The 26,226-nt window shown below is 43.0% G+C and overlaps 1 protein-coding gene across 1 annotated transcript in view; it reads left to right on the top strand.

The window, feature by feature from the left end:
- Positions 1-26,226, top strand: part of LOC126195773 (uncharacterized) — a 65,885-nt gene that overhangs the window by 21,331 nt on the left and 18,328 nt on the right. The window contains exon 3 of the mRNA XM_049934405.1: positions 18,564-18,729. Coding sequence (XP_049790362.1) covers positions 18,564-18,729 — 166 coding nt within the window. The remainder of the gene's footprint in view (positions 1-18,563; positions 18,730-26,226) is intronic.

Below are 26,226 nucleotides of genomic sequence, written 5' to 3'. Positions count from 1 at the left end.
CCAGACCTGCAGGGGTCAGTACAATGGTGGCAAATATCCATCCACATTTATCAATACTGTCCACTTCTTGTCTCCTCCAAACAAGTGGCCCTTCATTCCCTCAAGCTTCCCACCCATTGCTGCTGCTCTGCACCCATCCTTGGGGTCACTACTTCCTTCTCCACCCAAATATTCTGAGTTTCACTGTAGCATCTGTAACACAATGGGTTTCTTCTCCAACAGGCACCTTCACAGCATGCCATCACCCAGCCTCAGGTCATTGCCATTTGACCCTGGTCATCTCCAATCTTTGTCATCTCCTGAGTGCCAGCCTCTTCTCCAGGGCACCGATTCTGCATCCTCAGTTGTCTTTCACTGTCACTCCTCTTCCCTGATACTGGAAATTTTGCCACAAGCGTAGCCTCACCAGATCAAGCTGCCTTGAACCACGCAACAGTTTTCCTTAATCATGTCCTTGCCTGATTCCTGTAGTTTTGTTTAAGGTCTGTGCCTCCTGGATGGCACTGTCATCTAATTCATTGAGATGACAGTTCCCTATATTTTGCTGTTGGTCCAGTCACAACTATTCCTCTGAGTGCAGCACATATCATTTTAATCTAGGACACTCCAAGTGCAGCTGCCAGTGCTCAATTTGCACCTTCAAGCAGGTTCACTGTGTTGGTGACACTCAAAGCACATCAGGGCAATTTTTATGTTGCCTTCACTAGGAAACTGTTTCACTTGCTCAACATTATGTACCTTCCATGTTGCAATGAAGGGCTGCCACTCATTGCTCCTTGAGCACATTTCTTTTGTGCATTCATCACCCACAATACTTGGGACATGTGGCCAGGAGAATCGGTTGCAGATGGCATAAGCAAGTTTTCTGCTGGTCTCCCTGTAGAGATGTGAGGCACAAAGATGAACAGATTGGTCTAGGTACAAACTGTAGTGGAAGTCATATTCTGAAACATTTATGTTCAGATGGAGTGTCACCTGAAATAAAAGAAGGGAACAAGAACTGATACAGTATGTACATAACCTCTGGTTACTTATCAGCCATTCATTTCAATGTCAACCCATTTGTCCTGTGTGCTATGCTACAGCTGTTTCCATTACACTATTTACTCCCAGCACCTTCATTTCAGAGGTGATTAGCTCTCTTATCTTAACATAGATCACAGAAACCTTATTTTCTGCTGAGAGGCTTCTTTGTAACACTCCCCCCCCCTCCCCCTCCAACGAGGAATGACAACAGATACCTCCAAGAAGGACTGTAGCAACTGAAGACTCCAAAAAGCTATCAGGACACCCAAGACAAAATAAAGATAATACAACTGTCTCCAGTGCCCCATCTCACTGTAAGTAAGAAAAATAGTACATGGGAAACCATACATCTACGTTTTTGAGTGCTAACCCCATTTACAGTTGGGATTTTTATATGGTTCTCATAAGCAGATACATGGATTAATTAGCAAGGTTGGTTTGTATAGCCTATTACTGCAATACCAGACATGTTGTCCAATGAATGATGATCAGAATTAGCTGTGGTCGCTATTATAAGTATAGGAATGTAGTTTTGAATGTGAAGAAATGATGAAAATTTTTATTTCTCTTAACCTTCTGATTAAGAGAGATGGACACCTGTTCTCTTCAAGAAAATGTTATCAATGAATATATATAAGTTTAACACTATATAGATAGCAAATAATGTAACAGATAATGTGTATCTTCACAGACTGTCACTTACAGAAACCAAAGCGAAAGATTGGAAGCTCTTTCTATGAAACGTACTGTACACACTACTGTACCAACAAAGCAAAAACATTTCCCCACAGAAATGGGACATTCCTATAGTCCTAAGGACACTGAAACAAATGTGTTGATGGGATGCTTACATCTGACTGATCACAATATGGTTGAGGGAGCCTCTGAAAAATGTTAGTAACAAGCACTTCATATGGTAGTATTTCACTTAACAGCTAGGGCCAGTTATAAACCAGATTCACACCCCAATATTTCATTTCAGTTACTACCTTACTGGGTTGCACATAGATGTTCAATTTTGAAATTCAAATCTTCCTAATTTTTTCTACTAGCATCATCACTGGAGCCCCACTGTTGGACAAAGCCTCCCTCCAGACTTCTCCTGGTATTCCAGTCACAAGCTATACGCATGTCCACTCCCCATTTAGTCAGATTATCACCACAGTTTTTCTCCTCTTCACTATTATAGGATGTAATTCTCTCACCCCATCTGCAGCCCATTCCCCAAATGCATGCCACACCACTTCCTTCCCACGAAGTCTCCTACTCCAGTCTGTTCCCTGATCATTTTGTTTCCCTGTCTCTCTAGGTAATTCTCTGCTTTCATTTCTCCACTGCTATCCACACAAACTTTCAATTTTTTAAGTCAGTATCTACTTGCTCCAGATTGAACTTCTCAATATTAATGAACATTATTGCAATAAAACATATTGTAATTTGTCAATTCTAATTCATTTTAGTGTGGCCAGATGACTAAGGGGTTACAGATATCACAAATAAGAATTACCAAACACTATCTGATCAAAGTACCTGGACACTTATTTAGGGCAGAATTGACCACTATATTTCTGAAGAGGTGGACCTCCCATTACAGAAGGTGCCAGGTGGTACTGCTTTGTCAGTTAAGGAGCAGTAATGGCAGACTTGGTCAGTCAGGAGAGCTCAGCACATTTAACATGGATTTGTCTTTGGATGTCACCTGAATAATTAAAACAGGGAGGCATTTCAACCCTCCTGAATTTGCCCAAGTCAACAGTCATGGATGTGACAGTGAAGAGGGAATATTAAGTAAAAAACAAAGCTAAATGACTTTAAAGCCAGTACTGCCATTAGACTGTTGTTTATTTGCAGTGTTACATTTACACTTACATGATCATGATTTCGGCTTCAAACTGCCATTATCAAGTGTTAAGTTTTATACAGTGACCAATATGGCATACTCTTGTATTTAAAACACACTATTAGATACATTGTCTAAGGGTTGATATTTTTGGTAAAGCCTACCTGCTTTGTTTCATCACTGAGTATACCATCTTGACTGAATGACAGTTGGCCAACTGTCATTCAGTCAAGATGGTATAGTCACAGATGAAACAAAGCGGAAGGTTTTACCAGAAGTATCGACCCTTAGACAATGTATCTAATAGTGTATTTGAAATATGAGAGTATGCCACCTTAGGCACTGTATAACACTTGAAACACTTGATAATGGCACTTTGAAGACAAAATCATGTTCGTGTAAGTGTAAATGTAACACTGCAAATAAACAACAGTCTAATGGCAATATAAGGAAATATATTATGAGTGTGGCCCCACATTATGAAAAAAATTATTAAAAGCTAAATGAAGTCTGGGCAGGCCTAATGTGCTGCTGGACAGGGGGTATCTAACATTGTGGTGGGTGGTGGTAAAATATAGCTGCTGTGGTCACTTAGTTTTGATATGCTACTAGCAGTCCCATAAGAAAAGGTCTGTGCACAGGGAGTTACAAGAAACTAGTCACAATGGCTGAGCAGCTTCTGAAAATCACACATTTCTGTTCTCAACATTAAGCCATTCTCCAGGTAGTGTAAAGAGCAATGACCACAGGACAGTGGACTTTTGGAGACAATACCCCACAGTAATCCAATGGAAGAATTTGGGTTTGTTGAATCCAATGTGAACATTACGTGTCATCTTTCATGCCAACAATGAAGTGCAGGAAGGCAATATTACAGCATGCAATTTCTCCTTATTAATTTGTTCTCTCCTTATCGCACTTTAGGAAATGTCAAATGTAGAAGAACAAGTACATATTTGGCAGTATTGTGTACTATATGCAGCAGAGGAACAATTCAGAGGCAATGATTGCTTGAATTGTTTAAAAAATGCCACTTGTCATGTAGCAGCATTGTGATGCAATGGTTTGTGGATGTGGCACTCCTAAAGTGACCTTTCCTGCCCCATGTGCCACCCTGAATCAAATGGAACACCTGTGGGATGAGTTAGAAAGATGACTTCACTCTAAATCCAGCACCCAACATCTGTACTTTCTCTGGTTTCAGCCCTAGAGGAAGAATGCGCTGCCATTCCTTCTAACAGATTAAGACATCTCACTGAAAGTGCCCCCAGAGGAGTTCAAGCCATCATAAAGGGGAAGGGTGGACACACACAGTCTTAATGTCCACTAATAAGTGTCCAGATACATTTCATTCACTGGTGTATAGAGTAGGAACACAAGCCTCCCACTGTGGGCTATTTCTGTTACTCACTGAGTACATCTGTAGCTGTCCTGGCCCCAGCCTCAGTATCGCTTCCAGCCTCTTGTGTGGGAAGCTGCTGTGGTTCAGCTGTGCCTACGGTTGTACAAAGGGAAACATTTTTTAGGAACTTTATGTATTGCTTTACTGACATGCTGCTCCTACTATTCCTAAATGGTTGCAATGACAGGTATACACATATTTTAAAACACACAATGGTATACTGGCCCTGTAACTAATGTCTGATGCCATTAGTAAGAAACAGTAATCAGTATCATGCCATTTGTGTAATAAAAAAAGAAAAAAGACAAAGTGAGTCCATTGGGATACAACTTTTCTGGACTGTGCATATACATATCACTCCAGGAGTGATGCACATACCTATGCATTGTTAACAATGAATGACATTTTCAAAAAAGGAATTACTTATACATCATGTAAATAGCAACCTAATAGAACATGTCGAACATAAATGTGCAGATGTTGTTCATTAGTTTTATTTCTATTTTATGTGTGGCGATTTATGTCAGGGGCCAATATTAACCTTCAGCACAGGATAGCTATTGCAGCAGCTTTCATGAGAAAGTACCTGCCCAGCTGTAGAAATAGGTATTCTGTGGGTCACCACACTGTGCTACAGATGCATGGGCTTCCAAAGGACAGTTATTGTGAGATACGGAAGGGGAAAATTGGAAATCATTGTCTCTCTTTTATACTGAATGAATGAAGGTGGTGTTTTAGTGTAGTTCATAAATGTAAAGATGAAAGAATTAAATTATTTGTTAAGTCAAAAGTAATATGGAAAGTTATTAAAAATGTGGTGTAGCAATGACACACAATCCAAATTTTAAGGTACTTTTAATACATTTTGGGAAGATGTACGGAAGATAAGACGTGGAAGGTAATACCACATTGTACTAAATAGTTTCACCACAAGACACCTGACTTCAGCCATAGGAAAGTACAACATGAGAAGGAAACTGCAGTTCACAGATGAATCACACCGGGTTTGGAGTCCCGCCCAACCGAGTAAGCGAGTACAAAATGTGAGATTTGATAGTTTCAGCCTATCTATTCTGAAGGAATGGGTGCCACACCTATATAAATATATGTGCCTGACAGCATACCAGCCTCTCATGCAGATGGACTCTAATGTCTTGTGTCCCTCACAAATACAGTAGATCTAGAAGCAAGGAAGAGTAAAATACTGGATACACTAGCCTGCAGTTCCCAGAATATGGAAATTAATAGGGAACACACACTGATAACCCAAGCAGTCAAGGCAACAAATGGCATAAAATGAAAAATTTCTGTTTGCATCCTGGTGTGGCACAAATGTTCATGTGTCACGATTGTGTTGTTTCTATCCATTATTCCAGTAAAAGTCAAATTTCTTTTGTCAGCCCTAAATAGTTTTCACTCCAAACGTGTTAAATGTCTCTACAGTCCCTGATTATCTCCAGTACTGTTTTCTGCTTTGTGCATGAATAATCCTGTAGCATGAGAAAGCCAATGCAGTGAGAAGTAAGACTGAAACCAATGCATACACATTGAAGAAGTAAATATGGTGGATCCAAACAGTGAAGTATGGAATAAATTTCGATAGGTTGTGTATGAGAACATGAAGTTTACTAAGTACACATGCTGCTTTCCAATATTGTGTTTCCAGACAGGAACAACTGATTTAAACTGACACATTTGCTGTAAAACTGACACTGACACAGCTCTTTCAGTGATACCAGCAGTAATAAACAATAGTGTAACAGGGAAATGTGTTACCATGTGTTGTAAAGTCATTTCTGGTGAAGATTTCAAAGAATTACACCAATGATTAATAGATCTAGTTGCACATGATAGAGAAATCAGTATTTTGGATGTCATGCTGCATGTCGTCTCTCGTGAATAGGGTTTTCTTTAGAACTAAATTTCTGGATGTTAGGAAGATGGCAATAAATATTGTGAGTATCAGAGGTAAGGCACACTGATTCACTGGACATATTTCATAATTTTCTCACAGTCTCCACACACGTCCCAAAATAATAAAACCTTTGGATCATCACAAAAGGTTTTTTTGCCTTGTTCCGATTTCTGTGTTGTTAGCTTGTAACAACAACAACTGTACATATAATAATTTTTTCTTCCGATTTTCGATAAATTAGTGTAATCGATGTTCTGAATTCATTTCTTTTCTTGTCATGTCATTATGTTAAAGAAACTGTAAACAATTTTCGGTGTAAATATTAATGTTTATGTCAAATTGCAAGCAATATTATAACAAAATTGAAATGTAAGAAATGTTGAAACTGTTGGAAGATGTTAAAGTTGTAATTGTGCACCTGGTACATACGTAGGCAATGTATTAGGATATGTAGAATGCAAAACTTTTGGTGAATACCCTGTCTGTAGGGGAGCGGTAAAAGGTGGATGGCAGGCAAGCATGGGAAAAATGCACACGGGCGCGGCACGGCATAACGGGCTCAGCAGTAGTAGTCGGAGTTGGGCTTTGATCTGAGCAACACGTTCTGGATCGAGGAGGCTCTCCTGGAAAACGTGATTTCATTGAGCCTCTGATGTGCTGTTTCAGACGCCTATACAGCATGGCAATATTCCATAGGCACTAAAGGGAAAGCATTGCGACGCTATGAAGAAGTAAAGTGCCGATACATCAAGAGCCATAGCTGTGACTGTATGTGTGCTCTGCGCCTCGCCATCTCGCCGTCTGCCAACCGCCACATCGATACGAACAGGTTGAATCTTTTAGTACTGTATTCATGTGGACCGGTGTTACTTTTGTTCCTGACTGTTCAATAACAACTTAACTTTTACCAGAACTGTCCTATCATTTAATTATCCTCATCACTAACCTAGACAGGGTCCTTTCCACATGTTGTGCAATCCGAGTGTCCCGAGATGAAGATTTAAAGTTTATGTTAATAATAATTACCAGCAGACCTATCTATGTTAGAACGATGTTTAAAGAACTTTGTTGTTAAAGAATATATAAGCAAATAAAATAGGTATGACAAAATTTGAAGATAATGTTGAAATTGGTTTAGTAATGAAGTTTAATTAATTTGAGACAAAAATAATGGTAGTTAAATGAGCAGGTAATAAGACAAAAAGAGTAGTAACTCATATATTGGAAATCTTGAGTGCTTAATGCTTGCAATAGTTAATAGTTTCAATACAGTGATCATAACAGTTTCAGGGTCCCCCCCCCCCCCCCCTTTTCTCTTTTCTATTCATTTGAATTATGAAGTGTACTGAACTGATTTGACCAGCAAAGTTAAAGTCAATATAAAACCAAAATTTATTAGTGTTTTACCTTTTTCAAAATTGACATTGTACGTGTGTTTTGAAGGTGCTAATTCTAGGGTAACCTATGCCCGATTTTAATCAGATCAGTAGACAGTACAAAGTTTGTAGTTAACATTATAGTGTATTGTTGTGTATTTATGGCTTGTTCATATTAGTACAGAAAGTGGAATTATTATTTCAGTAGATTTTCTGGTTCTATAATTTACCATATTATGCAGTGTTGTTACGTGTTGTTTGGTATGAACGTACTTCAACTTGTAGTGGGATGAAACTCAGTTAATGCCCAATTAGGCTGGCGACTGTATTATTAATAATTTGGTAGCATCTGCGGTGTAGTTTTTTGTCAGTCCTAACAAGTAGTTACACTTCAGACTTGCTTGACGTATCATGGTTGTTACCGAGTGGGTGAAAGTCTGATTTTGCCTCCATTCAGGTACACGCGGTCAACATATATACCAAAATCCTTTCTTATAAGGTGAAGCCCGTCAACTTACCATAGTATAAGTTTTAATGACATATTGCGTATGACGCTTGAGTGTTACAAGTGGCTTCCCGGAAAATTGTGAGAGGGTTACAAGCTCTAATTTAAAACCAAAGAAATCACTGAATAAAATAAGGTTCTGACTCTTTTACATTTATTAGCTTTCAAAATAAGCTAGGTGCTCCGTCAATGTAGTGGAATTCTCAGAGTGCTTTATCAGAGTGGTAGTTTTGGAACCCCTGCCATAGCAAAATAAAATACGAAACAGGAAAGAGAGCATTAGAAGTTTCCCTCTCAAACTAGATCATGGAAAGTTCATTACAATAACCATAAACAGCTCTCCACTAGAATGATCACACCATATCCTCCCCACATTCCCCGTGTTGCCCTGAGCTCTCAGAAAATTTGTTTCAAGACTTCATGTTAGCAAGTAACATCAAACAAAATGATCATATACACTAAAAATCAGATAATGTTACTCACCTGCGGAGTGTGTGACATCATCCACATGGTGATGAAAGACTTCATCACGATGGAGCAGTTGCTGCAGAATTTTTTTCCTGAACTTCTTTATTTTGCTTTCGTACTCATCAATTATGTTAATTATGCAGCAGCAGTCATTGCAGACTACTCCATCGTGATTTATCTCTATGTCTAATATATCTTCTGCAAGAAGCTGGAGACACTTATATAGTTTTATTTTTCGTGTCTCTGTCCGCGATGACAGTGGTGATGCATTAGATACAGCAGCTTTCCCACACACGAAGCACAATGCACCCAAGGGTGATGACTGATGTAACTGCAAATACGAGCAAATAAATATCTGTAGTAAGTGCTCATTAATATTCCACTTATGTTAGACTGGGTTACGATACTGTATATTCTAGAAGGAGCAACTACTATTACCACCAGTTAGAAGCAGTACAAAATGTGATACAATGACCTCTCCCACACTATTTGTGGCTGACAACCATTACTTTCAACACTCACTCTAGCTCCTCAATCTTTATTTTAACACACACTTTAGTAGGCTGAACCAAGCATTGATTTTATTCAGTTTCTATTGCATCAAGCTATAAAACAAATATTTCATCCTTGAATATCATTCAATTGGACCATGCAGAACTGGACAGTCTCTCAGAAATTATAGGGGATCACAAACAGAAATAACTCAGGAAAACAGGAAGCAACAGTCACAAATGCTTATATTGCTACTAGAGCGGAGGAATCCAGTCAATGCCATCTGCTTACAATACACAGCTACAGCAGGTAACTGTGTTTGAGAGGAGGATTCTGTTTGGTGCTGTGAGAGGACACACACATGAAACAAATAGCAACTCTGTCAAGTGGCATCAGTATGTCTTTTACCAAATGGACTACAATGAAAGTTAATTGGCAGCTGGAACGTTATCAGTTAAAGTATACTACCATGGAAAATACCTCCACTCTATAGTCTAAACCTGAATAAACATGATTTTAAGTACTAGTCTGCTTCTGTGCTACCACCTTTCAAAATCATTTAGCTGTAAAGCTCAAAATTTGTGTGTAATTTTTGTTTGAAAGACATGACAGGGACTACAGAAATAAGCCACTGAAGAAATGATAGTATGCAGCAAATCATTACTACCACAAGATTCCAAAATCATAGATGTGGTACTATTTGGCAAGAAACTAAAACATCTATGATTAATGCATGCTCACACATCCAATGTGTGTGTGTCGTGGTTTTTCCCAAAACAGACGTTTTTCACCTATATTGTTCCACTATTCAGCATTAAAATGTATGTGTGGCATTTCAGTGAAGTAATTAAAGCACAGTAGAACATAACACTATTCTCACTTGGTTAGTACAACTTGTGGACATGCTACATAATTTTAGGTGCATCTGCAACACTGTATTCCAATATCGAAAGCCACAATGAACTCCTTATCCAGTTCCTTGATATGACCTCTTCTATCCTATTGTGTTTTAATCACTCCATTGAAACTCCACAGTTAAGAAAGCACAATGGTGTCATCCTCAAACCTTACACTGGAGCAGCAGGTGGCGATTTCATCCTTTGGTGCAACAAAATTAATCTGTATGAGGCTTGGCATTTAGGTATGTATTTCACATGGCAATTTAGCACACTTTCTTTTAGCTTAAGCACCAATGACTTGCATAAAAGATGAAGTTTTACCTGCTGTTGGAAGGTGTGTTGCAGTTCATAGTGTTCATCATCACACTAGCCACACTGACAACAGCCTTTAAAAAAAAATAGCACTCCCTCCCACTTTGGCAGTTAGGGAGGTGACAGCACAACACTGTACTCTTCAGCTAGGTTGAATCACTTTATAAAAATAAAATACTAGCATCATCATTAAAAATGCACTCAATACCAGTGATGAATTCTGAAACGCACTACAAAGTTATCATGATTTCTGAGCAGAACCAAACCCCAGGAAATAGATAGGAGACCAAATGGAGGAGTAAAGGAAGAAACTGACAATGTGTGATCTGACAGGAAAACAAGACCTAGACCCTGTCAATGATACTGATTTCATATGATAGCACTTCCTGCCTTTCAGTGCACAGCAACTCAAAACAAAAATAATGTTCTTGTTGTCTTCAGTCAGAACATTGGATTGATGCAGCTCTCCACACCAGCTCTCCCATCCAAATCTCCGCATGTCACAGCAGGCTCCCACTCATCAATATTTTTTGAAATATAATTTGAAATTTTGAGTCCCAGTTGACAAAAAATGACACCATTAAATGCATGTATCCAAGCTTAAGAAACTACACACACCAAAAGTACTTGTGCAGTAATTAATGGTTTGTGGCAGTAAATCAATCTTAAATGATTCATTATAAACACAATATTCCGCATTAAAATGAATTGTATTGGTGCAAGTACAAGTGATGAGGGAATAGGATTGATAAGCGTCAATCTGCATGGTTTTGCTGTGAATTAGTAGTGGTGTGGGCAGGAGGCAGACAGCTAACAATCTAATGCCATTCAACAATCACTTACAGTACTATGTTGACGTAACAACAAACTTTTCATCAGTGCATGGGTCAAGAGGAACTGCTATGAGCAGAATTCTTCACAGTTCAGCAATACTGTCTGTTGTTAAAAGGTGAAAGAATGATAAATAAATTTTTATTGCAAAATGTATTCCAATTTACCGAATTTTAACTCTATGATGGAATACATCAAGTATTTTATAGGAATTGATCAACTGTTTTTTAAAATAATCAAGTATGTCATACAGCAAATTGTGTCTTATATGTATCTTCTCTTTATTCTTTCCAACAAAATGTTATAATAAATAGAGTATTTTTAGTGACAAATTATGGCCACAAAGGGACAAGAAGTTTCTAAGCATACATACCAAAAGCTGCTGGTGAAATCACTTTCATTTGATTTTTATCAGCTACATTAAATTTGTTTACCCCATTTAAAGGCTTCTGTCATTTCAATGTTTTTACACACCAAGTCGCAGACATTTTGAGCTCAATAGTTCCTTATACATGGAAAAACCCTACTTGACTTCTACAGAACCCAATAGTAGATTTCTTGTCAGCACCCATAAAGGCAGCCCAGTCAAAGTTGTGAAGAGTTGCACATCTGTAAGGTTCTTCAGATTTAAAATGGATTTGTTTTTAGCAGATTCATCAAGGATGTTCTTAATACTAATTGTTTTGTTCTGTGGCACAAAATCTACTAAGGTCAAATGCACCCATGCCAGGACCTTAGAACAAAGACAAAGGAGGTGTTAAAAATGGGTACACACTAATCCCAACTGACAGATGCAAAAACAGCTAAAAATAACTACTTCCTCCTGGAAAAAGATCCATAAAATAAACTGTAGAGAGGAGGCATGTCCTGAACCGAAGATGAAATGTCCATATTTCTACGGTGGATAAGAAGTAAAACACAGTTGATGACCTGCACATCATTTGTTAAAATGGCCAGTAACTCACATGGAAAAAAATTGGACTGTAAGTGGTTAAAAAATAGCCATTTTGTCAGAAAATGGTGACAATTAACACAAAATGGTAAGGGATCACCACTTAACAAATGATACGGTTAAAATGACAGTGGCTAATATACACCCTACCTAAAATGATCCCTTCACTGTGAGAGGGTCGAGGAGGAGGTTGGCCAAGCAGTTGAGAGAGGTTTTTATTCCCTGGAGCTTGTTCCCATTAAAGGAAGAACAGTGGTAATGCCAAAGGGACACTACCTGCTGACCGATGGCAACACAGAGATCATTGGAAACAATGAAAGAACTGGGGGGGGGGGGGGGGGTTTGGATTGCAGCCTTGGCAGTAGTGTCAGCAACATTGTTTCAGACCAGACCAATGTAACCAGGGATTGACAAACATCACAGTGTCACAGTGGCTCAATCAAGAGTGACGAACAGGAGTGTATGACAGCATTAGTTAGGCTGCTTCTGTATAAAGACTCCCAAACAGGCTAGTGTATAATGCACCAGCATTCAAATGGATGTTGCAATGGTGGAGTGTATTTAGATGGCATAAAATTGAAAGACATGCAGAGGAATAAATGGAACACCCACATTCTAGTTTCAGACAGACAAGGGATTGGTAATAACAGATGAGGGTGGTCTGAGCCACTCCCCATAAAGTATATCACTGATCACACATATGACATTAAGTGACTGGGTACAGAAGGCAGCCAGGTAACACACTTTAGAGGACTAAGAAAGTTTTCTGTCAAGCATGAGCCCCAAAAATTTTGCATTTTCAGCAAACAGAAGAGCAGCAGGTCAAAGATGTGAAAACTGGAAGAAACCCAATGAACTGCCAAAAATTGATACGAATGGTTTTATCAGTGGAAAAGCAAAAGCCATTGTCAATGCTCCACAAGTAAAAAGAATTGAGATAATGCTGAAAATGCCAACCAAGGAGACAAGATGACTGAGAACTGCAATAGGTTGCAAAAATCATGAAAAGTGGTGCCAGAGATGCAAAGCAGGAGACAAGCCATAGTAGGGTTCATGGTGATAGCAAGGACGACAACACTCAGGACTGAACTCTGAGGCACACTGCTTTTGTGATTAAGCTGTCTGACAAGGAAGAACCCACACATACTCTAAAAATCTGTATTTAAGAAATTCCTGAAGGAATTGGAGTAGGTCGCCCTCTAAGCTCCACGTATAAAGAGTATAGATGATTCCAGTACCCAGCATGTGTTGTAGGCTTTCTCCAAATCAAAACCCACTTCCACAGTCTTGCAGTTCCACAAAAATTGTCTACAACATTGGTTGAAGTCACGAGATGATGAAATGCAGAACAGTGGACTCTAAATCCACTTTGTGTAGTGGTTAGTAAATTGTGAGACTAGCCACCACACCAGCTGGGCATGAATCAAACTTCCCAACATCTTGCAAACACAGCTAATGGGAGAGAGGTGGAGGTAGCTTGAAGGAAGGTGTTTGCCCTTATTGGGCTTACGTATGAGTGTGACAGTGGCTTCACGCCAGTGACTGGGAAATGTGCCATCTGCCAGATGGGATTGTTCGTATGAATGAGAAAGTGCTTGTCCACAAGAGAAAGGTTCTGCAACATCTGAATGTTAACTTGATCTGGCCCTGGCATGAAAGGTCAGGATGAAGTGAAAGAATGATATAGCTCCTGCAAATTAACAGCAGTATTGTAGTATTCATGATTCTTATAGGAGAAGGTTATCACCTGAGGCTCCTCCACTTGTTTCTGATGGAGGAAGGCGCTGCTCTACAAAATAGCAGCCCAAGGTACAGACGATAGTAAAAGGGTCCACGATGATATCATATGCTACGGTCACACTGGAAATAGTGGAAAAGACGTTGTTCCAAGAGAGCCATCTGAGGATGGCCTACATGACTGAAGAGGGAGTGGAAGTGTTAAAATATATAATAATTGAAAGGCAGCTAGCTGCTTTGCTATCTCAAAGAATGAGAGAGCACATTTCCACGCACAAATTGCATTGTAGTATGCCTCAGTCCACCAAGGGATTGGGACATGGCATGGCAAAGGTGAAGCACAAGGAATTGAATGTTCTGTGGTGTAAGGATAAAGTTTGTAAGGTATTCTACCTGGTCAGCACAACTGGGTAGATGATGTTCATCAGAGGTCGCCAAGGAGGATTAAAGCCTCCAGTGAGCCTCAGAAAGCTGCAAATTGGCTTTTGCACATGGGTGGGGTAGGAGTCAGCAAATGGATAGCACACGGGAAACGGTTGCTCGAGTGTCAGAGAGAATAGACTACTCAAGATAATGGGCAAGTTTGGCAGTGCGGAAGGTTCGGTCCAAATGGGACTTTGTGTGCAAGGAGTCTGAAAGGAATGTGGATGCTCCAGTTCTAAGTCAGAAGAGGTTGAGTTGATTAAGACGATCGGCCAAGAGGGCATAAGCATTAAAGCATTAAAGTCACAGAGTAGCAGAAATGGGTGAGGTAGCTGCCCAATAATGTGAAGGAAGTCTGCCCTGGTGTGATTTAGGTGGTACAAAGAGAAGAGGTGAAATGAGGAAGGAAAATGCTGACCAGAACAGTTTGCAGCCACATGTTCAGTGAGATGGTTTGAAAATGATCATCCTGGATGAGCAGTGTGACTCCTCCATCAGATTAAGTTCCATCTTTGGGGAAGGTCAAAATATGCCAAACAGAAATGCAAGAGGTCAAAGAAGCCATAAGGACACAATTTGTTTTCTGGAGGCAGAGAACAAGTGAACACACTGATTCTGAGAGCAGTCTGAATTCCTCCTTTTTGGATCAAACATTATGAGCATTCCATTGGAGGATAGTCATGATGGAGACAAAAAGAAAGTAGAAAATGAACGTGTATCACCTCAGAAGCTCCCAAGAGCCAGCCTTTGAAGACCCATTTCTACAAGGTTCAAAGGTTGGAGGATGCTGCTCCATTAGACCTGCAGAGGTATCAGCATTCTCCCTCAGTCAGTCTGCAGACTCCAGGGTATGAAAATGGTTGATCGCACACACCGGCAAAAATGGAGGTTGGCAGGATAAGGCTATCACGTCATGACACCACCAAAGGGGATCTTCGAGTCGGCACTGGAGAAGAATATTTGCCTTTGAGTTTCTAGGGAAGTATTCCTTATGTCCTTTATGGCCTGTTGGGAGGGAGGGGAGAGAGAGAGAGAGAGAGAGAGAGAGAGAGAGAGAGAGAGAGAGAGAGAGAGAGAGAGTGGGGGGGCGCAAGTAAGCGAGCGAGGAATTACAGGAAACAGGAAAGGAAAGAACTGCTGAGGGCATGCTCTTAAGTCATGCTACTTAAAAATTCAGAGCATAATCCCAAAAATATCACGTTTGTGGTCCCCAAGGGAGGGGAAGAAAGAATAGCAGGAGGAGAGAGAGGCAGCACATAAGGAAAACGTGTCCAAAGGATGGTGCCCTGTGTTAGCCAAGCATGAATGCTCAAAAGAGTGGTCAGCCTCATGGGGGAGTTTACACACTGATGACTGACACCTCCAATAGGCCCCTCACGACACATTCACGATTATTACCTCTGTAGTGCCGAGGGAGTCAACCCTATATACAGCTGATCCCCCCTATCACTGACACTGTTTCAACCAACACTTACAACACCTCTGCCCCCACTGTGAAGTACCTCGGGTGTCCTCTAGCCGCATCACCATCAGATCATGGCAGTAATGTTTCCCCAGTGCTCCTCAATAACTGAGCTAAGGGGGATGGAGGGGGGTGGGGAGGGATGGGGAGGGAGGGGGAGAGTGAGGAGTGGAAGGGGGGGGGGTGCACACAGCTGACAGGACATCAAATTGTATAACCCCAGTGACTTCCAAGTGTGGATCGCAATCAACTGTCTCTTGTTGACTATGCATTCATTGGTGGTTTTTGATGTTTCCAGGTCATCCTTACCCTATATTCCACACTACAGACCAAGAAAAATATGAGAGATTACTGTCATGAAAACAAATTGAAATTTTTTCCATTCTCTGACTGTTCTGTCATCTCTGTCCTATATCGCATGAAGCAAATTTTGGTGAGTATACTGAACCCCCCATCATTTTTGTCTGTCTGTGATCAAACAATGCTCACCATCAGCATTACATTAAATTCTGCTGCACAGACAATTAACTATTCAGTATCCTTTCCAAATGAACTAGAATGCCAAGTTTTATGGTAGTGTAATAACACTAGAGAAGTAAGTTGCTCAGAGCAGTTTACCTTTTACAGTGTAATATGAGCATGAAGGGGGCGCAAACTGTCAGCAGAGCATTGTGATGACAGCTGACAGCTCACTACTGATAAGGAGACTACTCCAAGTTCAAACAGCTACAACTGATGGTAAACATACTTAAAATTTAGTATTGATGGTATCCACTCTTAAAAACATGCAGGTGGTGCCTAGCATCAGTGTTCGCCCTCACTGCATTGCAACTGAACACAGTTTAAGTGAGGTTGCTGTTGTATTTGGTAGTGAATGGGTAGATGAAAGCCAGTTAATCCTGTTAATGTTTTTAAGCTACTGCACAGTAACCCAAGTCAAATTTACACATTCAATAGTGGAGATTTAAGTAAAATGGAGGATGAGGCAGTGTATGGTATCATAATGGAAAAAGCACTATGACAGCTTAAAAGGTATTTATACTAATACAAAGGGGAGGAATTTTGAGTGGGCATGAAGGAATAGCACATGGCTATGACAGTTCCAACAGTTCCAAAATGCCATATCCAGTAACTAAAGAAACTGTGTTGAAGTGAATAGGCAGCTGAACCCCCAAAGATATCACAAATGAAAGTGGTGCTTATGCCTGAACGATGGACAACAGTTATAGAGAATACTGTGACTGAAGTTAAAACTCCTAAGAAACCAATCAACAATTTTCTCAAAATCAAATTGCAATGTAATTTTATATTTTGTGATATGCGAAATTCAGGTACTACATCACTTCAAGGGAAACTAAACATCAAAACTGAAGGCTTAAAGTTAAAATGTAACACTACAGCTAGATAGAGTTACCATAATGGATGGATGCTCTATTGTTGGCACACTCAAGCATGTGCTATGGAAGCTGCTAGAGCAGCTGCTCTGGACATTTTTTAAGGCTTCTTTGCATTTCATCCAGGCAAATCACTATCGTGAGCAGGGGCGTGACTGGAATGGGGCAGCCAAAGGACTAGCAGTGCACTGGCACCCACAACAAGGAAAATACTGTAAAGTTGAAATGGAAGCAAAAGTGGAGAAATAGAAAATACAACACGTGTCTAGGAAAGAAAACATATTGTAAAACATACTTTCTCTCAGGAAATGTGGATTATGAGAGAGCAGCAAAGAAATCTATACAAATATCTGGAGTAGAGCGGTAGATGGGTTGATGGCTTAACTCACTTCAACCAGCAGGGCACATTCTATAATAATAATATGGGGTATCATATGGTTCATTTGTTAACAGTGATTTCCAGTATTTTCAAGTGTAAAGAAAATTTCCACCTGAAATAAAATTTTCTAATGTGACAAATGTTGAAAAAATTACTTCTTTTAGCAGTTAATGCCATTCATGGAGGTACTGCTGAGCATGTGTGTATAGATTCCATTGGTTGAAGTAAAAGTAAATACACTGAAAAAGCAATTCAAAACAACTTAACATTGGCAGCATCTGTGGAATATTACAAACAGTAGTAACTTGGCACTAAAAACATTTTTATTGTATTCCACTGCTGGATTTAGTATCTTCTGTGGTACATCATTTTCCTTTGGAATTCTGTAACAATGAAGCCTAGAGAGGAAGAATTACTACAACACTGGAAAATTTTGCTAGGTTAATTTTTTTCTTAGAACAGAAGGGAATGAGCGTTTCAAGTACTCTATTGTTGAGGACTCTGTTTCAAGTGGTGCCCAAACCAAAGGCTATAGGCCTGACACGCCACCTGAGAAATCATTGCCCATAGAGAATGGGCAACAGGTTGACTGATTTCCAGAGGACAGCTAGAATGGAAACCATAGAAGAAAACAGTGGTCAAATCTACCATTAAACATCAAGCAGCACGAAACTCCCTACATGGGACATGTTGGGACAAGTTGCAGGGAGTACATTCATCATAAAATAACTGTAATTCATTAATTAACCAATATCAAGTAGGTGTGAACATCCTGATATTTAAACTGCTGTCTTTATTAAAGTTTACTTAAACAAAAGTGATTTTTTTTTTTTTTAAAATTGGAGTACTGTTGATTGGTATTTGCTGTGCAGGGGAAGACCCAGCCAGCAAACCCATGTCGACTTATTATGGTAGGTGTGTCCCACTCCACAATACCCACTGCACCACAACTATGAAGTTAGAGGAATGCAGGGAAAATAGTATCATCATTTAGATCTGCAGTGGGAGAAGAAGACAGACAAGACCTGTCACAGCTAAAGGGGCTGCATGCTTAATAGGTTATAAGTAACTGCATCGTAGATCAGCATGAGGTTGTGATGCAGCTGGAAGCATCTAGGGCTGTTATTGTGGTAATATCCTCTGCCTTCAGATTCTTGACAAACTCTGTCATGAAGCTGAGAGGATCATCAAATTTCATGGAGAAATCCACTATGAATCTCAGGACCTGCCCAACAGCTGTTTCATTGTACATCAGTATGCATCCATCTCTCCTCAGGCCAGCCAGGGTAGAATAGTTTGTCAGTATATGAGCCAATGTGAGGAGAGGAATACACTGAACTTGGGTGTGTTCTCTGATAAAGAAAATCATGAGTGAACTTAGTGTGGACAGACCAGTCTGCATAAAGAGAGAAGACTCTTTCCACAAAGTTTGGCAGTGGTTTCTGTGTCCATTTTCAAGTTATTAAGGGTAGTAGAAGTTTAGCAATTCCTATCCTAAGCCTTCAGAATTAGAAGCTCTCCTTGCTTTGTAAGTCAGTACCAAGTATTCTTACATCTAGTAATTCCCTCTTGCATGCTTCCTCAGTAAGTTAACTCATTCCTGATATACTGATGTGCATCAGTCATCATACAAACATCATGGTAGCACTAAACTGGCAAAGTTCAAAAACTTTTTTCCACATGTTAGTGATGGCTAATAGCCTGAAAGTAGCATAATGAGTCACACCAGGACAAGAGCTTCTCATTGTCATTGTCATTTGTTCCAAAGTGTAACTGTTGGCTTCACAGTCTACTTTCTGCATCCATTTAGAAGGGACTGCAGTTTGTAGATACCAGTGCACAAAAGCACATACTAAACTCTTATTTGTCCTGTAGGTGGGTGGGTTATGTAGAAAGGAGATTATTTGATGAAATAAATCATGAATATTATCAGAAATAATGCACGGGGGGGGGGGGACATTTTGTCTCAAATGAAAAAATAGTTGCGGAAAGGGATAGCAGCACACAAAAGGATGGTGTATTTTCATTGCTTGGAGCTCCATGCACACGAAAAGAGTGGGTGCCCTGGAACGAAAATGGGAACGTTTTTTTTGTTGGGGTTTAAGGGCACTCAACTACTGAGGACATTAGCACCCAGTCACAATTGTTAGAGCACATAGAATCTAGTAAAACTCAAGGGGTGGGGGGTGGGGGGGGGGGGGTGACACCAGAAAGTCCTTACAAAGATGCAGATAAAATAAGTAAAAGAGTTAGATGTCTTAGGACAAGCCAGTCAAAGTTATAAAATGAAGAACACGAGCAGCTGCTCGAGGGTCATCAGCTAAAATATCCGGTAAAGTAGATGGCAGGGACAGGACAACATGAGATTTACTAAAGCGGGGACACGACAATAAAACATGGCACACTGTTAATGCTTGGCCACAAGGGCACTGCGGGGCTGGGTCACCGGAGAGCAGGTAGCGGTGGCTAAAGCGGCAATGCCCAATCCGCAACCTCATCAGAAGGACCTCTTCTCGCCGAGATGGTCGGGAGGAGGTAGTCCAAGCAGTTGGGAACAGTTTTACTGCCCGGAGCTTGTTCCCTTGAAGGGATGACCAAGTATCCCACCACAACGACACAAGCCTCTTACGAACAACCCCACTAACGTCAGATGACGGGACACAATGGGAGGCTGGCCGAGGCAGGAGGACTGCAGCCTTGGCTGCAGCATCAGCAGCCTCATTCCCAGGCACTCCTACATGTCCGGGAACCCACAGAAAGCTGACAGGAGAGCCATCATCAGCGAAAGAATGGAGGGACTGCTGGATCCCTTGCACCAAGGGATGGACCGGATAGGGAGCTCCAAGGCTCTGAAGAGCACTGAGTGAATCAGAGTGCATACAATGAATGGCGGTAGCGGCGGGCATACTGAACGGCCTGATGGAGAGCAAAAAGCTCGGCCGTAAAGCTGGAACATTGGTCGAGGAGCCGGTATTTAAAGGTGGCAGCCCCGACGACAAAGGCACAGCTGACACCATCGTCAGTTTTGGAGCCATCGGTGTAAATAAAGGTGTGACCGGCAAGTCGAGCACGAAATTCGACAAACCGTGATCAATACACTGCAGCCGGAGTACCGTCCTTCGGGAGTGAGCTGAGGTCGAGATAAACATGAACCGGAGCCTGGAGCCAAGGTGGTGTCGGGCTCTCACCCTCTCTGAAGGTGGTAGGGAGGGCAAAATCCAATTGTTGAAGCAGGCGACGGAAGCGGACTCCAGGGGGCAGCAGGGCAGACACATACAACCCGTACTGATGGTCGAGAGAATCGGCGAAGAAGGACTTAAGAGGGGTGGTCGGGCATAGACAACAGCCGGCAGGCATACCGACACAGCAGTACGTCGCGCCGGTAGGGCAATGGTAACTCGGCAGCTTCAGCATAAAGACTCTCGACAGGACTAGTGTAGAAGGCTCCGGTCGCAAGACGTATCCCCCGATGGTGGATGGAGTTGAGCCGGCGTAAGAGGGATGGCCGAGCGGACGAGTAGACGAAGCTCCCATAGTCCAGCTTCGATCGGACTATGGACCGATACAAGCGAAGCAGGACAGTGCGATCCGCTCCCCAAGATGAACCGCTAAGAACTCTGAGGACATTAAGGGAACGTGTACAACGGGCCGCCAAATAAGAGACATGTGGAGACCAACACAGTTTCCTGTCCAACGTGAGGCCTAGAAACTTAGTTATGTCCACGAATGGGAGAACAACGGGACCGAGATGTAAGGATGGTGGAAGGAACGCTTTATATCGCCAAAAGTTGGATCAAACCGTCTTCTCTTCAGAGAACCGGAAGCCATTTGCCACGCTCCATGAGTAGAGGCTGTCTAGACAACGCTGAAGGCAGCGCTTCAGGAGGCATGTTCGCTGGGCACTGCAGTAGATCGCGAAGTCATCGACAAAGAGAGAGCCTGAGGCATTAGGTGGAATGCAATCCATAATTGGATTGATCGCGATGGCAAAAAGGGCTACGCTCAAGACGGAGCCCTGAGGCACTCCGTTCTCCTGGAGGAAGACGTCGGACAATACGGAACCCACACGTACCCTAAACTTGCGATCCGTTAAAAAGGAATCAATAAAAAGGGGCAGGCGACCACGTAGGCCCCACCTGTGCATAGTGCGGAGGATACCTCCTCTCCAACAGGTATCATAAGCCTTCTCCAAGTCGAAGAACACGGCTCCCGTTTGGCGCCTTCGCAAAAAGGTTTTCATGATGAATGTCGACAAGGTCACAAGGTGGTCAACAGCGGAGCGGCGGCGACGAAAGCCGCATTGGACATTAGTAAGTAGTCGTCGAGATTCAAGAATCCAGACTAACCGAGCATTAACCATGCGCTCCATCACCTTACAGACACAGCTTGTAAGAGAAATGGGGCGGTAACTAGAAGGAAGGTGTCTATCCTTCTCGGGTTTGGGTACAGGAACAACAACGGCGTCAGCCAACGCATGGGGACTTGACCTTCGGTCCAGACGCGATTGTAGGTACGAAGAAGGAAGCTTTTGCCCGCCGGAGAAAGGTGTGCCAGCATCTGAACGTGAATGGCATCTGGCCCCGGAGCAGACGACCGGGACAGTGCAAGCGCACGTTCGAGTTCCCGCATAGTAAAGGGGGCATTATAAGTTTCCCGATTCAGCGAGTGGAAGGAAGGTCGCCGAGCCTCTTCTGCCTCTTTCCTGGGAAGGAAGGCAGGATGGTAATGGGCGGAGCTTGAGACCTCCACGAAAAAGCGGCCAAAGGCGTTGGAGACAGCCACAGGATCAACAAGGACCTCATTACCTGAGGTCAGGCCAGGTACCGAGGAGTGGGCCTTAATGCCCGACAGCCGGCGCAGGCTACCCCAAACGACGGAAGAGGGAGTAAAACTGTTAAAGGAGCTGGTGAAAGAGGCCCAACAAGCTTTTTTGCTGTCTTTGATGACTCTACGGCATTGTGCTCGGAGTCGTTTGTATTCAATACAATTCGCCAACGTAGGATGGCGGCGAAAGGTGCGTAAAGCACGTCGTCGAGCACGGATAGCGTCCCTACAAGCCTCGTTCCACCAGGGGACGGAAACGCGACGTGAAGAAGAAGTAGTAGTAGTACGAGGAATGGAACGTTCGGCAGCATTGATGATAACAGCCGTGAGGTATTCGACCTGACTGTCACAACTGGGAAAATCGTGGTCCGGAAAGGTCGCCAGGGAGGAGTAAAGTCCCCAGTCAGCTTTCAGTATGTTCCAGCTCGAAGGACGTGGGGATGGGGTGTGATGCAGGAGACGAACGACACAGGGGAAGTGGTCGCTCGAATAGGTGTCAGAAAGGACATACCACTCGAACCGTCGGGCAAGAGTGGTAGAACAGATCGAGAGGTCCAAGTGGGAGTAGGTATGAGTAGAGTCCGAGAGGAAAGTCGGGGCGCTAGTATTGAGGCAGACAAGATTGAGATGGTTGAAGACATCCGCCAAGAGTGAGCCTCTTAGACAGGATGCAGGAGAGCCCCAAAGGGGATGATGGGCATTGAAGTCACCGAACAATATAAACGGCGGAGGAAGCTGAACAATCAGGTGCATCATGTCAGCCCGACTAACTTCGGATGACGATGGAGTGTAGACGGTACAAACAGAAAAAGTAAAGGCAGAAAGAGTAATACGGACAGCTATTGCTTGGAGTGGGGTGGTCAATGGGATGGGATGGTAATAGACATCGTCCCGAATGAACAACATGACCCCACTATGAGCCGGAATACCGTCCACAGGGGTGAGGTCATACCGCTCCGAGGTATAGTGGGTAAAGGCAATACGGTCAGTTGGGCGCAACTTGGTTTCCTGGAGACCAAGGACGAGCGGACAGTGCAGGCGAAGGAGCAGTTGTAATTCCTCCCAATTAGATCGAATACCTCTTATGTTCCAATGTAACAAGGCCATCGCTAGTCAGAAAAAAGGGGGGAATGAGACGGCGGAAGAGCTGGTCACCTCGACGGCCGCGGAGGGCCAGGTTTCGAGGAAACAACGCTACAACTGGCGGGAGGCGGATCCTGTTCCATCGAGTCATCGCCAGCTGTGGCTGCTGTCCCGGGTTGCGTAGGAGGGGTAGCATCATTTGCCGACGAGAGACCAGCTGAGCGCCTGGCAGCAGAGCGTCCCGGCGAAACTGAGGACGGCCGGGAGCAGCGACTCACGGATGGAGCGTCAGACGAAACGCGCCGGCGTGGAGAGGGGGATAGACTTCTTCCTGGAGGCCTTCTTGGAAGTCCAAGGAGGCACGGTGTAACGGAACATATTAAAGGCTTTATTTTAATGAAGTATGCGATCCCTTCCAAATTCAACCAGTTTAACGAGTATTTATGATTATAGAAAAGTTATTGTGTATGTTAACAAGGATTGCACAACATGTCTCCATAAACAGTCAACCCATTAAATTATACTGAATAACTGACCCACACAAAAGTTAATATCACTTGATCACTGATACAGCAAATGTCATCATGTAAAAACACTAAGTTTATCTTAAATAATGAATATGAAGTACGAAAAATAGTGGCCAACTTAGGTATTTTGGATCTCCTTAAATAAAAATCACCCAGTGAAACCTATTTGTTCACTAGGAGCGTTTTCACTCAGTATTCACGTAATCAATCCTATTTTAGACGAAAACCAATGTAATTCTTCATAATTCATGTTACTTATTTATGCAAATTAGAGAAGTCAATTGACAAACTTCTAAAAAACGGCCTTTTTGTAACAGAGAATTATTCTGTCAAGTCAACAAATCTGTCTGTCATTTTCATATCATGTTAAATTATATCACTCGATGCAAATTAATAACTTTTCTGCACAAATTATGATAACAGATGTACATGTGACTCAAACTATATCTCTTTTTAGTAGTTCTTTGACAATGTTATAAATACAAGCAGCGAGAAGGGTTGAGAGAGCAGTCGGAGGCAGTAGGGCAGTCGGAATGTCACTTTGGTGAAGTGTGTTTCTGTGTTATTGTTTGGCAAAACAAGTCAAAGAACATGTAAAGGAAGTACTACTTTGTGTTGTGTTATGGTCTTTGGTGGACAGTGGAATCAATATGGCCACCAAAGTAATAAATGTTTGATGTTTACATACGTGTTGGTTTCGCTCGTTCTTTATCATCAAAAGCACATGAAAAACACGGAACCTCATGTGTTTACCCTAGACAACCAAATTTAGAGCCAGCATCAGCAACGAGACACCGCAGCGATCCAGCAAGCAGCAGCGATTACTACAATACAATATTTTGTAATGGCGCCAACCTAACATCAAGTGCTAACAAGCTCCGTAAATGGGAGTGAAATAGTGCGTTTATCAGCAATTAGCAAAAGATATCTACGACCACTTTTGGCGGTCCATTTACAACGGGGATGGTGGGCTGGACCCAAAGAATGTCCTCACGCGTGGGGTCAGTTTTGGAACGCCGGATCTCGGAAGCAGGGGTCCGGGACGTTTCCCCGATGGATGCCTGAGAAGAGGATCGCTTCTCAGGTGTCTGGGGGGGGGGGCGGGGGGGGGGGGGTAGGGGAAGGAAGAGGAGGAGGAAGGGTGGCCCCTGGGGCAGAGGGGGTGGGGGCCGCGGTGGAGGAGGATTTGGAAGGGAGGGATTTGGGAGGCGGAGGCATAGACCCCGGATGGGGGAGGAACTGGAGGGGGGACAGGATAGGGGTGAGGATACTGTGGAAGGAGTGGACACGACTGAGGCAAACGAAGTTGTCAACGTTACGGGATGGAGGTGGTCATACTTCTTCCTGGCCTTAGAATAGGAGAGACGATCCAAAGTTTTGAGTTCTTGAATCTTCTCCTTCTGATACGCAGGGCAGTCTAAAGATCTAGGCGAGTGGATGCCAGGGCAATTAACGCACTGAGGTGGTGGGGTGCATGTACGTTCCTCACGAAGAGTACGTCCACAATCGCCACAAAGGGGCTCATCCTCACTCCGTGACGTCATGTGCCCAAAGCGCAAACACCGAAAGCAGCGCATAAGAGGCGGGACGTAAGGACGCACGTCGCACCGGTAGCACATCACCTTTACCTTCTCTGGGAGAACGTCCCCCTCGAAGGCGAGGATAAAGTCCCCGGTGTCGATGCGATGGTCTTTGGGGCCGCGCTGGACCCGCCGGACGAAATGCACGCCTCGGCACTCCAGGTTGGCCCTGAGCTCCTCATCAGACTGGAGCAGGAGTTCCCGATGAAAAATAACCCCCTGCGTCCTATTCAGTGCCAGATGCGGGACAATGGACACTGGGATGCCCCTAGCCATTCGCACGCCTGGAGTGCCACCGACTGTGTGGCGGAGGTGGTCTTTATAAGAACGGACCCCGAACGCATTTTGCTGCGAGCCTCAATTTCCCCGAAGATGTCCTCGATGTGCTCAACAAAGAACATGGGCTTGGAGGTGGCGAACGTCCCCCCCCATCGGTCCGAGAACAGACCAAATAGCGGGTGAAGTACTTCGCCCCAAGCCGGCGGGCCTGTCCTTCATCCCAGGGAGTGGCCAAGGGGGAAAGGGCAGGAGAACCAGAACCAGAGAGAGTACCTTTCTTTTTAAAAGACTCGGCTGCAGAGCGACCTGATACATGTTGACGTTTCATCTGCGAAACGTCCGCTCCGATACCACCCACTCCGACCAGGGGCTCTCCCCACAGGCGCCACCCAGCCTCAGTAAGGGCCACCTGGCAGGATGACCGTTGCCGGGAGTCCTGATGCCCCAAGGAGACGGGCATCTACTCCTTGGCTGACGTGGGGAGGGTGCAGCTCAGGTATCAGCAGTACGATCCCTGTGT

Source organism: Schistocerca nitens, chromosome 7 (assembly GCF_023898315.1).
Source record: "Schistocerca nitens isolate TAMUIC-IGC-003100 chromosome 7, iqSchNite1.1, whole genome shotgun sequence".
NCBI lineage: Eukaryota > Metazoa > Arthropoda > Insecta > Orthoptera > Acrididae > Schistocerca > Schistocerca nitens.
This window is presented reverse-complemented; position numbering and strand designations above follow the sequence as displayed.